Source organism: Oncorhynchus kisutch, linkage group LG9 (assembly GCF_002021735.2).
Source record: "Oncorhynchus kisutch isolate 150728-3 linkage group LG9, Okis_V2, whole genome shotgun sequence".
Lineage (NCBI taxonomy): Eukaryota > Metazoa > Chordata > Actinopteri > Salmoniformes > Salmonidae > Oncorhynchus > Oncorhynchus kisutch.
This window is the reverse complement of record NC_034182.2, coordinates 35,001-48,107: the sequence shown is the minus strand read 5'-3', so window position 1 is coordinate 48,107 and position 13,107 is coordinate 35,001. Positions and strand designations below refer to the sequence as shown.

Below are 13,107 nucleotides of genomic sequence, written 5' to 3'. Positions count from 1 at the left end.
GAGTTACCATTTCACTGTTAGTCTACACCTGTTATTTACTAAGCAGGTGAGGAATAAAAGGTGATTGATTTGATGTCTCTTCGGTGCATAGCATTCTCTGTACAGGGGCACAAATTTCAAAAGTGAAATATTGTTCCCAGAGGTCGGACAGGTAGACAGCAAGGTTTATACAAACCATCACTGTTGCAAATAAAATATGAGGCTAGAAGCCAGAGGAAATGTGTTAATAAATGTAGAGAAAAAAGTCTCAGAGATACAGTGGCTTGCGAAGTTATTCACCCTCCTTGGCATTTTTCCTATTTTGCTGCCTTACAACCTGGAATTAAAATAGATTTTTGGGGGGGTTTTGTATAATTTGATTTACACAACATGCCTACCACTTTGAAGATACAACATATTTCTTATTGTGAAACAAACAAGAAATAAGACAAAAAAACTGAAAACTTGAGCGTGCATAACTATTCACCCCCCCCCCCCCCCCCCAAGGTCAAAACTTTGTAGAGATACATTTTGCAGCAATCACTCGTGTGGTATGTCTCTATAAGTTTGCACATCTAGCCACTGGGATTTTTGCCCATTCTTCAAGAAAAACTGCCTCAGCTCCTTCAAGTTTGCTGTACACCAGAGGAACCCATCTACCTTTAAGTCATACCACAGATTCTCAATTGGATTGAGGTCTGGGCTTTGACTAGGCCATTCCAAGACATTTAAATGTTTCCCCTTAAACCACTCTAGTGTTGCTTTAGCAGTATGCTTAGGGTCATTGTCCTGCTGGAAGGTGAACCTCTATCCCAGTCTCAAATCTCTGGAAGACTGAAACAAGTTTCCCTCAAGAATTTCCCTGTATTTAGCACCATCCATCATTCCTTCAATTCTGACCAGTTTCCCAATCCCTGCTGATGAAAAACATCCCAACAGCATGATGCTGCCACCACCATGCTTCACCCTGGGTATGGTGTTCTCGGGGTGATGAGAGGTGTTGGGTTTGCGCCAGACATAGCGTTTTCCTTTCCTTGAATTTTAGTCTCATCTGACCAGAGCACCTTCTTCCATATGTTTGTGGAGTCTCCCACATGCCTTTTGGTGAACACCAAACGTGTTTGCTTATTTTTGTCTGGCCACTTCTGTAAAGCCCAGCTCTGTGGACTGTGCAGCTTAAAGTGGTCCTATGAACAGATACTCCAATCGCCGATGTGGAGCGTTGCAGCTCCTTCAGGGTTATCTTTGGTCTCTTTGTTGCCTCTCTGATTAATGCCCTCCTTGTCTGGTCCGTGAGTTTTGGTGAGCGGCCCTCTCTTGGCAGGTTTGTTGTGGTGCCATATTCTTTCCATTTTTTAAAGAATGGATTTAATGGTGCTCTGTGGAATGTTCAAAGTTTCTGATATTTCTTTATAACCCAACCCTTATCGGTACTTCTCCACAACTTTGTACCTGACCTGTTTGGAGAGCTCCTTGGTCTTCATGGTACCGCTTGCTTGGTGGTGCCCCTTGCTTAGTGGTGTTGCAGACTCTGGGGCCTTTCAGAACATGTGTATATATACTGAGATCATGTGACAGATCATGTGACACTTAGATTGCACACAGGAGTGCTAACTAATGTGACTAATTATGTGACTACTGAAGGTAATTGGTTGCACCAGACCCCCCCCCCCCTCCCCTTTGCATTATCGCACACACTCAATGCTTCATTGCTGTGACTTGCTTGCTAGTTGAGATTTCTGCTCTTCACTCCATTGTCAGTTTAGCCGACATTTCACTGATCTTAGTAGCAGAAAAGATTTTTATTTGTGTCCTTCAAGGCAGCTGTCAACGATCACATTAGGCTGCGATTCATTTTATTATTTGATGGTGGTTTGATCGCGGGGGAGGCACTCGTAATGTCTGCAGTTTTCGGTTTGGTGTATTAGTCTATAAATAAATATCTTTGCCAAAATGAATCTCTCCCATGTCTTATTCTATCCTGACGTGAAGTTTGTTCTATAGAATTTATTTGACTCTGATGTGTGCTACAGAGAGTGTTTGACTCTAGACACAAAATTAAGGAAATTAGAATGGGGGGGTGATTTAGGCAAGGCCATTTTTTTGGCACAACACCTGTTGCATGTTGTGTTTGTCCGTTAGCCCAGGGAATTGGAATACACGTGTGAATCCTTAGCCCAGAGCTAAAGCTTAGCCTAGACTTAACAAATGCTTGTGTGAACACAGGATAAGCTAGCCCATGGCCAGTCTTCCCTGTGGCTAAGAACAACGCTGTGTGAAAAGGCCTTTTATTGTTTCACATCTGAGACGTTGATATTGTGTGGTGTATTGCAAGCTGGTCTCAAAAAAGTAATCAGTATAGGCTGGCTCCCACAGGGTTCTGGTCAAAAGTAGTGTATAACAGTGCAGAGCCGTGGCTGAGTGGGTTGCATCCCAAATCTATCCTCTGGAGACCAGCGTTCAGTCCCTGCGTCTACTTTATACACTGTTTCTCTATCCTGCCTGGATATTCCTTCAAATACCTTTCAACATTTAAACATGTAAACGTAGTGCACTAGAGAATATGGTGACATTTGTGATGCAACCCTAGAGTCTTTAACATCATAATGCTTGTCATTGTAATTAGGCTAATATTGTAGCAACAATGCTACTGCTATGTATGTCACTAACACAATCAGAGTGCAGACTTGAGGTATCATCTAACAATGATTTTCATACTAATGCAACCGTAAATACTTATTTCCTCAACATTTGTGAACCTTGTAAAAAGCAATCAATGATAGTCCATCTCCCACTCCCTCTCATGGTACACAGACAGACGTACTGGCACTTCAACTAAAAAGCTGCCCAAGGCTATTGCCACCCACAGCTGTGGTGTGTGTGTGTGTGTGTGTGTGTGTGTGTGTGTGTGTGTGTGTGTGTGTGTGTGTGTGTGTGTGTGTGTGTGTGTGTGTGTGTGTGTGTGTGTGTGTGTGTGTGTGTGTGTGTGTGTGTGTGTGTGTGTGTGTGTGTGTGTGTGTGTGTGTGTGTGTGTGTGTGTGTGTGTGTGTGTGTCCTTGAGGTTGTTGCATGGGCTGGTGTCCTTGAGTACAACCAGCAGATAAGGCTCATGCATATGACTGTTAAAGAAAGTACATGTACAGGGAGGACGGACAATTTCTGGATGTGTCCTTGTGTAATTGTATTCTTTCTTCTTTTAAATGGCTTAAGGAATATTTATTTGAATATGGTTTGATGCTGTCTGTCTGTCTGTCTGTGTGTCTGTCTGTGTGTCTGTCTGTCTGTCTGTCTGTGTGTTTGCGCACTTGTGTATTACCATTCTCAGCATCTGTGAATGGAAGCATGGCTCCCCAGTTTCCTTCAGCAGCTGCCACTGTTGAGGCATTACACAAGCAGGGAAGTGGGAGGCAGGCAGGCAGGCAGTGGCAATGTGGGGGAAGCTGCTATAGCTGCCTAACAATAAACTCACACCTCCTCAATCTATAATCAGGAACAGGCTCGAGGCATCTGCTCCAGAACAAGATTTCGCTTTAGTCGAAAGACACTTAGTCATATGGTGTTTTGCGGATAATATACAATGTGTCTGCAAGTATCACAGTTTAGTGTTGAAATACAAGGCTGTTTGTGCAAATATGCGCCATTAAATGAATGGACTTGACTTTTTTCTGTTTTATTATTCTAGGAATATATAAGATAGAAATAAGATCTAAAAATATATGGAGGATGTTTTGTAAAACACCAAGAGAAGTAGTAACACTGTTGCATTGCAATAACGTTTTGTGGTTCTGATTCTTAGGTCTGGTCAGTGTGATGCTGAACATATGATAACGGATGATACTCATTACAGTATGTGTAGCCCGTCAATCATAGACATTTTATATTTTGAAATTGCAGTGCAACCTTAAAAGCTGCAATTATTGTATCGCGATCCAAGTGCTCATTGCGCATAATGCCACGTTGGGGAAATAAACTAAACACCTGTAGGCGATTAGATTTCCAACTTTGCAATGAATCTGCAAATTAGATCATTCACAAATGTTCACATTTAAGATCGAATGGCACGCCTGGGAGAGTGTCAAGAGTCATTCGTATCATTTAGGAAAAGTACGCACAGTTTCGATCCATTTTGCCCCAAAATATTGAATGTCTTTCTTGTGTTAATTACGAAAGTAGGCTAGCTAGAACATGCCTTCAAGGTCATGGCTCATATAAAGTAGGTTAGATGCAGTATGGGGGAAACGTATGCTGCAAAGTTACAGACACTTGCGTGCTCATAAGAATTGCCCTGCACGGTGGGGAATCCTGCGAAAGTCGAGAAGTACGGCAATTGGTCCGCTATATACAGCATCTCTCTATATTCTGCCGGAAAATCTGTTGTGAAGGTGAAGAGAGGCATCTGGCGCGTGGGAAGCATCGATTTATAACTTCTGATCACGAGCCGGTTCTTGGAAAAACGGGTGCCTGACTGCCTGTATAACCGTAATGAACAGCTCCAACTCAATACTCAAGTTCAACTTTTGCCATGGGAACGTAGCCAAGTCAAACGGAGGATAGCGCATCCTTCTCCGAATATAAATATCACTGATGGGGCGATTTCAAGCCAACGACTTGTGAGATATGTTGATAGACGTGGAAAACAACTGTTGAGGAGAAGCCGAGTATGAGGATGTATTTTCCTAACGTGGACTACAGGCACCTTGGTATAGTTTGCTTGCTTCATAGACATATGTTGCAGTGCGCAAGAGGAGCGAGGAAGGTTATTTCGGGGTGCTGGTGCATTTGATGCCCAAGTGCCTCTATAGGAACCACCTGTAACTTTTACAAAATGGATACCTGTCGTTTTTATCGATGTGAAACAAACGTTTTAGAAGAGCATGATAACTTTTTAGGGGGCTAACAATAAATTGGAATTTAGCCTAAAATATTAACTATTTCCGATATCAAACGTTTGCATCATTTATGAAAGTCAATCTAGAGAAAATAAATCTAGCTTATCGAAAGAGAGCTACTAAGTTTATTTTATATAAGATTTTTCCCTCCCTGGGTTGAAGAAATCTCGTTGGCTCATATGGGACTGAGGCACTCGCGTTGCCTGCTCCTACGGAGAAAAATGGCGGAGCCGGACAATTCTGAGGTATGTCAGTTCGCTGGTAAATGATCCAAGGAGTGACATATGCTGGTCAAAATCTTTTGTTATATTGCTATAATCGTTAATAATCAATTACCGATGGTTCTGTTTATTAATGTTTTAGTGTCTTTGTCAGTTTTGAAGTAATCGATATTGTATCGACTACTGGTGTCTGTAAAAAGCAATGCAGACACATGCAACGTTTAGTTGTTTTTGTAAATTGTTATGGCATATATTCCGTTAACATATTACATTTGCAAAGAAATGCAATGCAGAAATGACCTGTAGTGGTTAGCGTGTGCGCTGTCCTTGGTGCTGATTTCACTATCCATTCTGCACAATCTGTCGCATGGACTCCTGCTGCTCTGAAAACGGGTAGATGCGTAACATTATGTAATCTAGCCTACCAAGTGACCTCTAATGCATTCTAAGTGTTTCACTGTATTTGCAAATAACACATTTAGCCATGTAATGCTATAACAAATGGTTTTGAATCAAAGAGCACTGTATTGAAAGTGATTTGTTACTGCAAACAGATCCAGTCCTGTTGCTCTTCTCTGATAATGTTCAAGTGCCCTCTCTTCAAATACACCTACACTCACTTTTGTCTGTCCCTAATTCTCAATTTCTCCCTCGCTCTCCCTTCCTCCATCTCTCTCTCTCCCTCCCTCCCTTTTCATCTCTCACTCTCCCATCTCTCTTTCCTCCCCACATTGTCTATCTTTATTTCTGTCTCTTTATTTGCTCCCTCCCTCCCTCCCTCCCTCCCTCCCTCCCTCCCTCCCTCCCTCCCTCCCTCCCTCCCTCCCTCCCTCCCTCCCTCCCTCCCTCCCTCCCTCCCTCCCTCCCTCCCTCCCTCCCTCCCTCCCTCCCTCCCTCTCCCATCTCTCACTCTCCCATCTCTCACTCTCCCATCTCTCTTTCCTCCCCACATTGTCTATCTTTATTTCTGTCTCTTCATTTGCTCTATCCCTTCCCTCCTCTCTATCTTCATATTCCCTATTTCTCTCTGCCTCACCCCCTCCTCTCTCTTAGCGGCAGTGTACCATCACTACCCCCCAGTCGCAGTCCTTTCAGCCTGCCTCCTTGCCCAAACCTGTGCCAACTGTCCACCATGTGCCACACCCTCCACATACGCCCCATGTAGCGGCCCTTCCCACCTGCCCCGGGCGCGGCAAGATTGCAAAGCTGCTCAACCCGGAGGAAATGACATCACAGGACTACTACTTTGACTCCTACGCCCACTTTGGCATTCATGAGGTAGGTAGGGGGCTCATACATGAAGTGGGTAGGAGACTCATTCATCAGATAGGTAGGTAGGGGACTCATACATGAAGTGGGTAGGTGGGTAGGAGACTCATCCATCAGATAGGTAGGTAGGGGACTCATACATGCGTTAGGTAGGGGACTCACCCATGAGGTAGGTAGGTAGGTAGGACACTCATCCATCAGATAGGTAGGTAGGAGACTCATCCACAAGGTAGGTAGGTAGGTAGGTAGGATACTCATCCATGAGGTATCTAGGTAGGATACTCATCCATGAGGTAGGTAGGTAGGATACTCATCCATGAGGTAGGTAGAAACCTCATCCATGAGGTAGGTAGGTAGGTAGGATACTCATCCATGAGGTAGGTAGGTAGGAGACTCATCCATGAGGTAGGTAGGTAGGTAGGATACTCATCCATGAGGTAGGTAGGTAGGTAGGATACTCATCCATGAGGTAGGTAGGTAGGAGACTCATCCATGAGGTAGGTAGGTAGGAGACTCATCCATGAGGTAGGTAGGTAGGAGACTCATCCATGAGGTAGATATAGTGCCTTCAGAAAGTATTCACAACCCTTCACTTTTTCCTAATTTTGTTGTGTTACGAAGTGGGATTCAAATGGATTTAATTGTTGTTGTTTTGTCACAATCCACATACTCTGTAATGTCAAACTGGAAGAAAGTGTTGATTAAAAAAACAAACAAAAAAACAAGTTATAGAAAATAAAATACTAATATATCTTGATTAGATAAGTATACAACCCCCTAAGTCAATACATGTTAGAATCACCTTTGTCCGTGATTACAGCTGTGAGTCATTCTGGGCAAGTCTCTAAGAGCTTTGCACACTTGGATTGTACATTATTTGCATATTATTCTTAAAATAATTCTTCAAGCTCTGTCAAATTGGATGATGATCATTGCTAGACAGCGATTTTCAAGTTTTGCCATAGATTTTCAAGCCAATATAAGTCAAAACTGTAACTAGGCAACTCAGGAACATTCAATGTCGTCTTGGTAAGTAACTCCAGTGTAGATTTGGCCTTGCGTTTTAGGTTATTTTCCTGCTGAAAGGTTAATTTGTCTCCCATTGTCTGTTGGAAATCAGACTGAACACGTTTTCCTCTAGGATTTTGCCTGTGCTTAGCTATATTTCATTTTTTTTATCATTAAAACATAAAAAATACTCTCTTCCTTGCCAATGACAAGCATACCCATAGCATGATGCAGCCACCACCATGCTTAAAAATATGAAGAGTGGTACTTAGTGATGGATTTGCCCCAAACATAACACTTTGTATTCAGAACATACAGTTAATTTCTTTGACACATTTTTTGGCAGTTTTACTTTAGTGCCTTATTCGAACAGGATTCATGTTTCGGAATATTTTTATTGTGTACACTGTCAATCAGGTTAGTATTGTGGAGTAACTACAATGTTGTTGAGCCATCCTCACTTTTCTCCTATAACATCCATTAAACTCTGTAACTGTTTTAAAGTCACCATTGGCATCATGGTGAAATCCCTGAGTGGTTTCCTTCCTCTCTGGCAACTGAGTTAGGAAGGAGTCTGTATCTTGGTAGTGACTGGGTGTATTGATACACCATCCAAAGCATAATTAATAGGTGCCCTTCTTCGGGAGGCATTGGAAAACCTCCCTGGTCTTTGTGGTTCAATCTGTGTTTGAAATTCACTGCTCGACTGAGGGATCTTACAGATAATTGTATGTGTGGGGTTCAGAGATGAGGTAGTCGTTCAAAAATCATCATGTTAAACACTATTATTGCACACAGAGTGAGTCCATGCAATTAATACATACATTATTATGTGACTTGTTAAAGCTAATTTGTACTCCTGAACTTAGGCTTTCCATAACAAAGTGGTTGAATACTTATTGCTCAAGACATTTCAACTTTTCATTTGTTATTAATTTGTACAAAATTCTAAAAATGTAATTCCACGTTGACATTATATGCGATTGTGTGTGGGCCAGTGACCAAAAAAAGGCTGTAACATAACAGAATGTGGAAAAAGTAAAGTGGTGTGAATATTTTCTGGAGGCACTGTAGTTATGAGACTCATGGATGTTCTTACTGTCCTGCCTGTTGGGATGTTTTGTAAGCACTGTTGCCTCTGCTTGCTCTCTGGGGGGTTTAGGCTTTACACGTTTTCGGATGTAGCTGCCAGCAAATTGAATTGATGGATTGCCAAGCAGACGTACAGACGGACTGACTGAACAACTAAGGAGCTGACTAATGGACTGACTGGTTTACTGCCTGCCTGCTTGACTGACTAATGGACTGACTGGTTGACTGCCTGCCTGCCTGCTTAACTGACTGACTATCACGGGACTGACATTCTGGTACCTGGCATGTAAAGGAAAGAGGGTGAGGCATTGAAGTGTCAGACTCATAACCCAGATAGTGATCTATTGAAGTGTCAGACTCATACCCCAGAGGTGATCTATTGAAGTGTCAGACTCATACCCCAGAGGTGATCTATTGAAGTGTCAGACTCATACCCCAGAGGTGATCTATTGAAGTGTCAGACTCATACCCCAGAGGTGATCTATTGAAGTGTCAGACTCATACCCCAGATAGTGATCTATTGAAGTGTCAGACTCATAACCCAGATAGTGATCTATTGAAGTGTCAGACTCATACCCCAGATAGTGATCTATTGAAGTGTCAGACCCATAACCCAGATAGTGATTTATTGAAGTGTCAGACTCATACCCCAGAGGTGATCTATTGAAGTGTCAGACTCATACCCCAGAGGTGATCTATTGAAGTGTCAGACTCATAACCCAGATAGTGATCTATTGAAGTGTCAGACTCATACCCCAGATAGTTATCTGTTGAAGTGTCAGACTCATACCCCAGAGGTGATCTATTGAAGTGTCAGACTCATACCACAGATAGTAAGTGTCAGACTCATACCCCAGATAGTGATCTATTGAAGTGTCAGACTCATACCCCAGATAGTGATCTATTGAAGTGTCAGACTCATAACCCAGATAGTGATCTATTGAAGTGTCAGACTCATACCCCAGATAGTGATCTATTGAAGTGTCAGACTCATAACCCAGATAGTGATCTATTGAAGTGTCAGACTCATAACCCAGATAGGGATCTATTGAAGTGTCAGACCCATAACCCAGAGGTGATCTATTGAAGTGTCAGACTCATACCACAGATAGTGATCTATTGAAGTTTCAGACTCTTACCCCAGAGGTGATCTATTGAAGTGTCAGACTCATAACCCAGATAGTGATCTATTGAAGTGTCAGACTCATACCACAGACAGTGATCTATTGAAGTGTCAGACTCATACCCCAGATAGTGATCTATTGAAGTGTCAGACTCATACCTCAAATGCTCTAGGTATCCTAAAAGAGAATGGGAACAACCAAAAAATGTGTTTCTATCGAGGCCCTTATTTAGCATGTGGGTCAGGTTACAGTCTGAATGCCAAGCAGACCCAAGAACAGAACTGCCCCCGATAAAATGTGTGAGTGTGTGTGCAGATAGATGGGTATCAGATAATCCCAGCAGGGTTTCGTTATAGACCTACCTCTATTTAAAGAGCCTGTGCCAGTGATGCGGCCTAAATACTGCCTCTGTCACTATGATCGTTTTCTATGAATAGAAATCCAGAAGCTGTCATTTCTACATGTTTAAGAGGACATGCACTACGTCCCAAATGGCACCATATTCACTATGTAGGGCACTTCTTTCAACCAGGACCCATAGGGATCTGGTGGAAAGTAGTGCGCTATACAGTATGGTGACATTTGGGACACACACATGTCCTGTACCTCCCACTTCTGAATTGTTCAGTGTAGCATATTCATTACGTCCTGTATGAGGACATTTATATACACATTTTCCACGCTCTGTTGAATCTCTCTTAGCCTGATATTAACCCAATGAGTCCCACCGTATTGCCAGGGCGTTTTGGACATCTCAGACCCTTTTTAACATGGTGTGTTTGGGTTACAGACTTCTGGGTTGTACCATTGGATTTGTTCATTTCTTCTGCACCCATAGAGACCATTAGTCTGTGTGATTAATGGGGGCTGCACTACAGCGGTGTTTTTGAGACAAGGGTGGATTCCGAAGGTGTCTAGGGATGGGTCTTTAATACAAAAATGTCTGTCGAGTCCGAATGGTTTGAGCTGCAAACTATTAAAGCTGTCTATGAAAAACTACTTTGCTCTATGAAGCACACAAGCCACACAAGAGTGATTAGAAGGTAAGGGGTTCTTCTACATAGAAGATCATAGGAAATCCCAGGACATACTGTCTGTAATACTATAATAAGCTCACATAGTTGATGTCACAAACTCCAAACAGTTGTTACTGACTAGGTAGATATACATTTTTTCACAGACCTTAGTTTTTAAATGGACATTTGTCAATAAAACCCATGAATGCAACTGTTTAAGTCAAATGATGTTTTGTGTTCTACTTGTAGCCCTGGTTGTCCTGAAAATAAATGGTAAAACACGTCATTGTGAGGCTCAATATGAGGGCTGGACATGCAGATAACTGAAAGTCAGATGAATGAAAAGCCCATCTTTGCTGAGATCTCGGGACTGATAGGGTTAAGTCTTTCTGAGCTTGACGTCCTCTGTGTATCATGTTTTTCCTGACCCCATGACCTGACCAGGTAAAAATCCTGGACAAAGTCATTGTCACAGAGCTACAAAGTCTTGCACATTCTGGAAATCCTAACTTCCACATAAGTCAAATATTCACTTAGTCTCCCATTGACACCAATGCATGACTAAAGGCTGGATATTCCGCGATACTTCTGCGATAAGGTTTGAATCCAGTCCTAAGTGAAAATTCGACTTAAGTTAGGATTCAGCTCTCTGTGAGATTCCCAATCCCATCAACATTCCCATCTTGTTCCCTGTTGGACAGGAGATGCTGAAGGATGAAGTACGGACCCTGACCTATAGGAATGCCATGTACCACAACAAGCACATGTTCAAGGACAAGATAGTTCTGGACGTGGGCAGTGGGACAGGCATCCTGTCCATGTTCGCTGCTAATGCGGGCGCCAGGCACGTGTACGGGGTGAGTCCTTGTCCTGCTTTAAACACCAAACACCTTTTTCACACGGTTCATTTGCCAAATGTTGTCGAATGTTGCAGATAGACATTCCATGAATAGAGCTGATGTGATTCCTTAATTCTCCATGTGGAGAGGCATGTTCGTTCTACATAGCCGATTTCCATCTAAACATTCCAAAACGCTGCGTCCTTCTGAACGCGCCCGTCTATGTCTTTAACAGATGCCTGTAGGACACTATAGGGCCGAGCTGAAACATACCCTGCTGGTTTTTACATTTTCCTTTCACATTGTCCTTTTCCAGCATGGCACAAGCAGCCATGGTGGATGCGTAACCAGGTCAGCCTGGTATGGCCTGGCTCGGGTTGGCCCTTTAGTGTGAACCAGACTGAGGAACAAATGGACTTGATGGTTGATATTCGACTGTCATACAGTCGTCTGATCTGTCTGTTGAGTTGAAGTGGATATAAATGATATACAGTGGGGCAAAAAAGTATTTAGTCAGCCACCAATTGTGCAAGTTCTCCCACTTTAAAAAGATGAGAGAGGCCTGTACATTTCATCATAGGTACACTTCAACTATGACAGACAAAATGAGAAAAGAAATCCAGAAAATCACATTGTAGGATTTTTTATGAATTTATTTGCAAATTATGGTGGAAAATAAGTATTTGGTCACCTACAAACAAGCAAGATTTCTGGCTCTCACAGACCTGTAACTTCTTCTTTAAGAGGCTCCTCTGTCCTCCACTCGTTACCTGTATTAATGGCACCTGTTTGAACTTGTTATCAGTTTAAAAGACACCTGTGCACAACCTCAAACAGTCACACTCCAAACTCCACTATGGCCAAGACCAAAGAGCTGTCAAAGGACACCAGAAACAAAATTGTAGACCTGCACCAGGCTGGGAAGACTGAATCTGCAATAGGTAAGCAGCTTGGTTTGAAGAAATCAACTGTGGGAGCAATTATTAGGAAATGGAAGACATACAAGACCACTGATAATCTCCCACGATCTGGGGCTCTACGCAAGATCTCACCCCGTGGGGTCAAAATGATCACAAGAACGGTGAGCAAAAATCCCAGAACCACATGGAGGGACCTAGTGAATGACCTGCAGAGACCAAAGTAACAAAGCCTACCATCAGTAACACACTACGCCGCCAGGGACTCAAATCCTGCAGTGCCAGACTTGTCCCCCTGCTTAAGCCAGTACATGTCCAGGCCCATCTGAAGTTTGCTAGAGAGCATTTGGATGATCCAGAAGAAGATTGGGAGAATGTCATATGGTCAGATGAAACCAAAATATAACTTTTTGGTAAAAACTCAACTCGTCGTGTTTGGAGGACAAAGAATGCTGAGTTGCATCCAAAGAACACCATACCTACTGTGAATCATGGGGGTGGAAACATCATGCTTTGGGGCTGTTTTTCTGCAAAGGGACCAGGACGTAAATGTAAAGGAAAGAATGAATGGGGCCATGTATCGTGAGATATTGAGTGAAAACCTCCTTCCATCAGCAAGGGCATTGAAGGTGAAACGTGGCTGGGTCTTTCAGCATGACAATGATCCCAAACACACCGCCCGGGCAATGAAGGAGTGGCTTCGTAAGAAGCATTTCAAGGTCCTGGAGTGGCCTAGCCAGTCTCCAGATCTCA

General features: G+C 42.8%; 1 protein-coding gene across 2 annotated transcripts in view; it reads left to right on the top strand.

Annotated features, from left to right (window-relative positions):
- Positions 1 to 4,206: 4,206 nt before the first annotated feature.
- LOC109877678 (protein arginine N-methyltransferase 8-B) overlaps positions 4,207 to 13,107 on the top strand; it is a 21,631-nt gene continuing 12,730 nt past the window's right edge. The window contains exons 1-3 of one of the 2 annotated variants that reach the window (XM_031831404.1): positions 4,207 to 5,113; positions 6,143 to 6,367; positions 11,300 to 11,455. In XM_031831404.1, coding sequence (XP_031687264.1) covers positions 5,048 to 5,113; positions 6,143 to 6,367; positions 11,300 to 11,455 — 447 coding nt within the window. In that variant the 5' untranslated portion in view covers positions 4,207 to 5,047. The remainder of the gene's footprint in view (positions 5,114 to 6,142; positions 6,368 to 11,299; positions 11,456 to 13,107) is intronic. The other variant, XM_031831403.1, reaches the window with a different exon arrangement.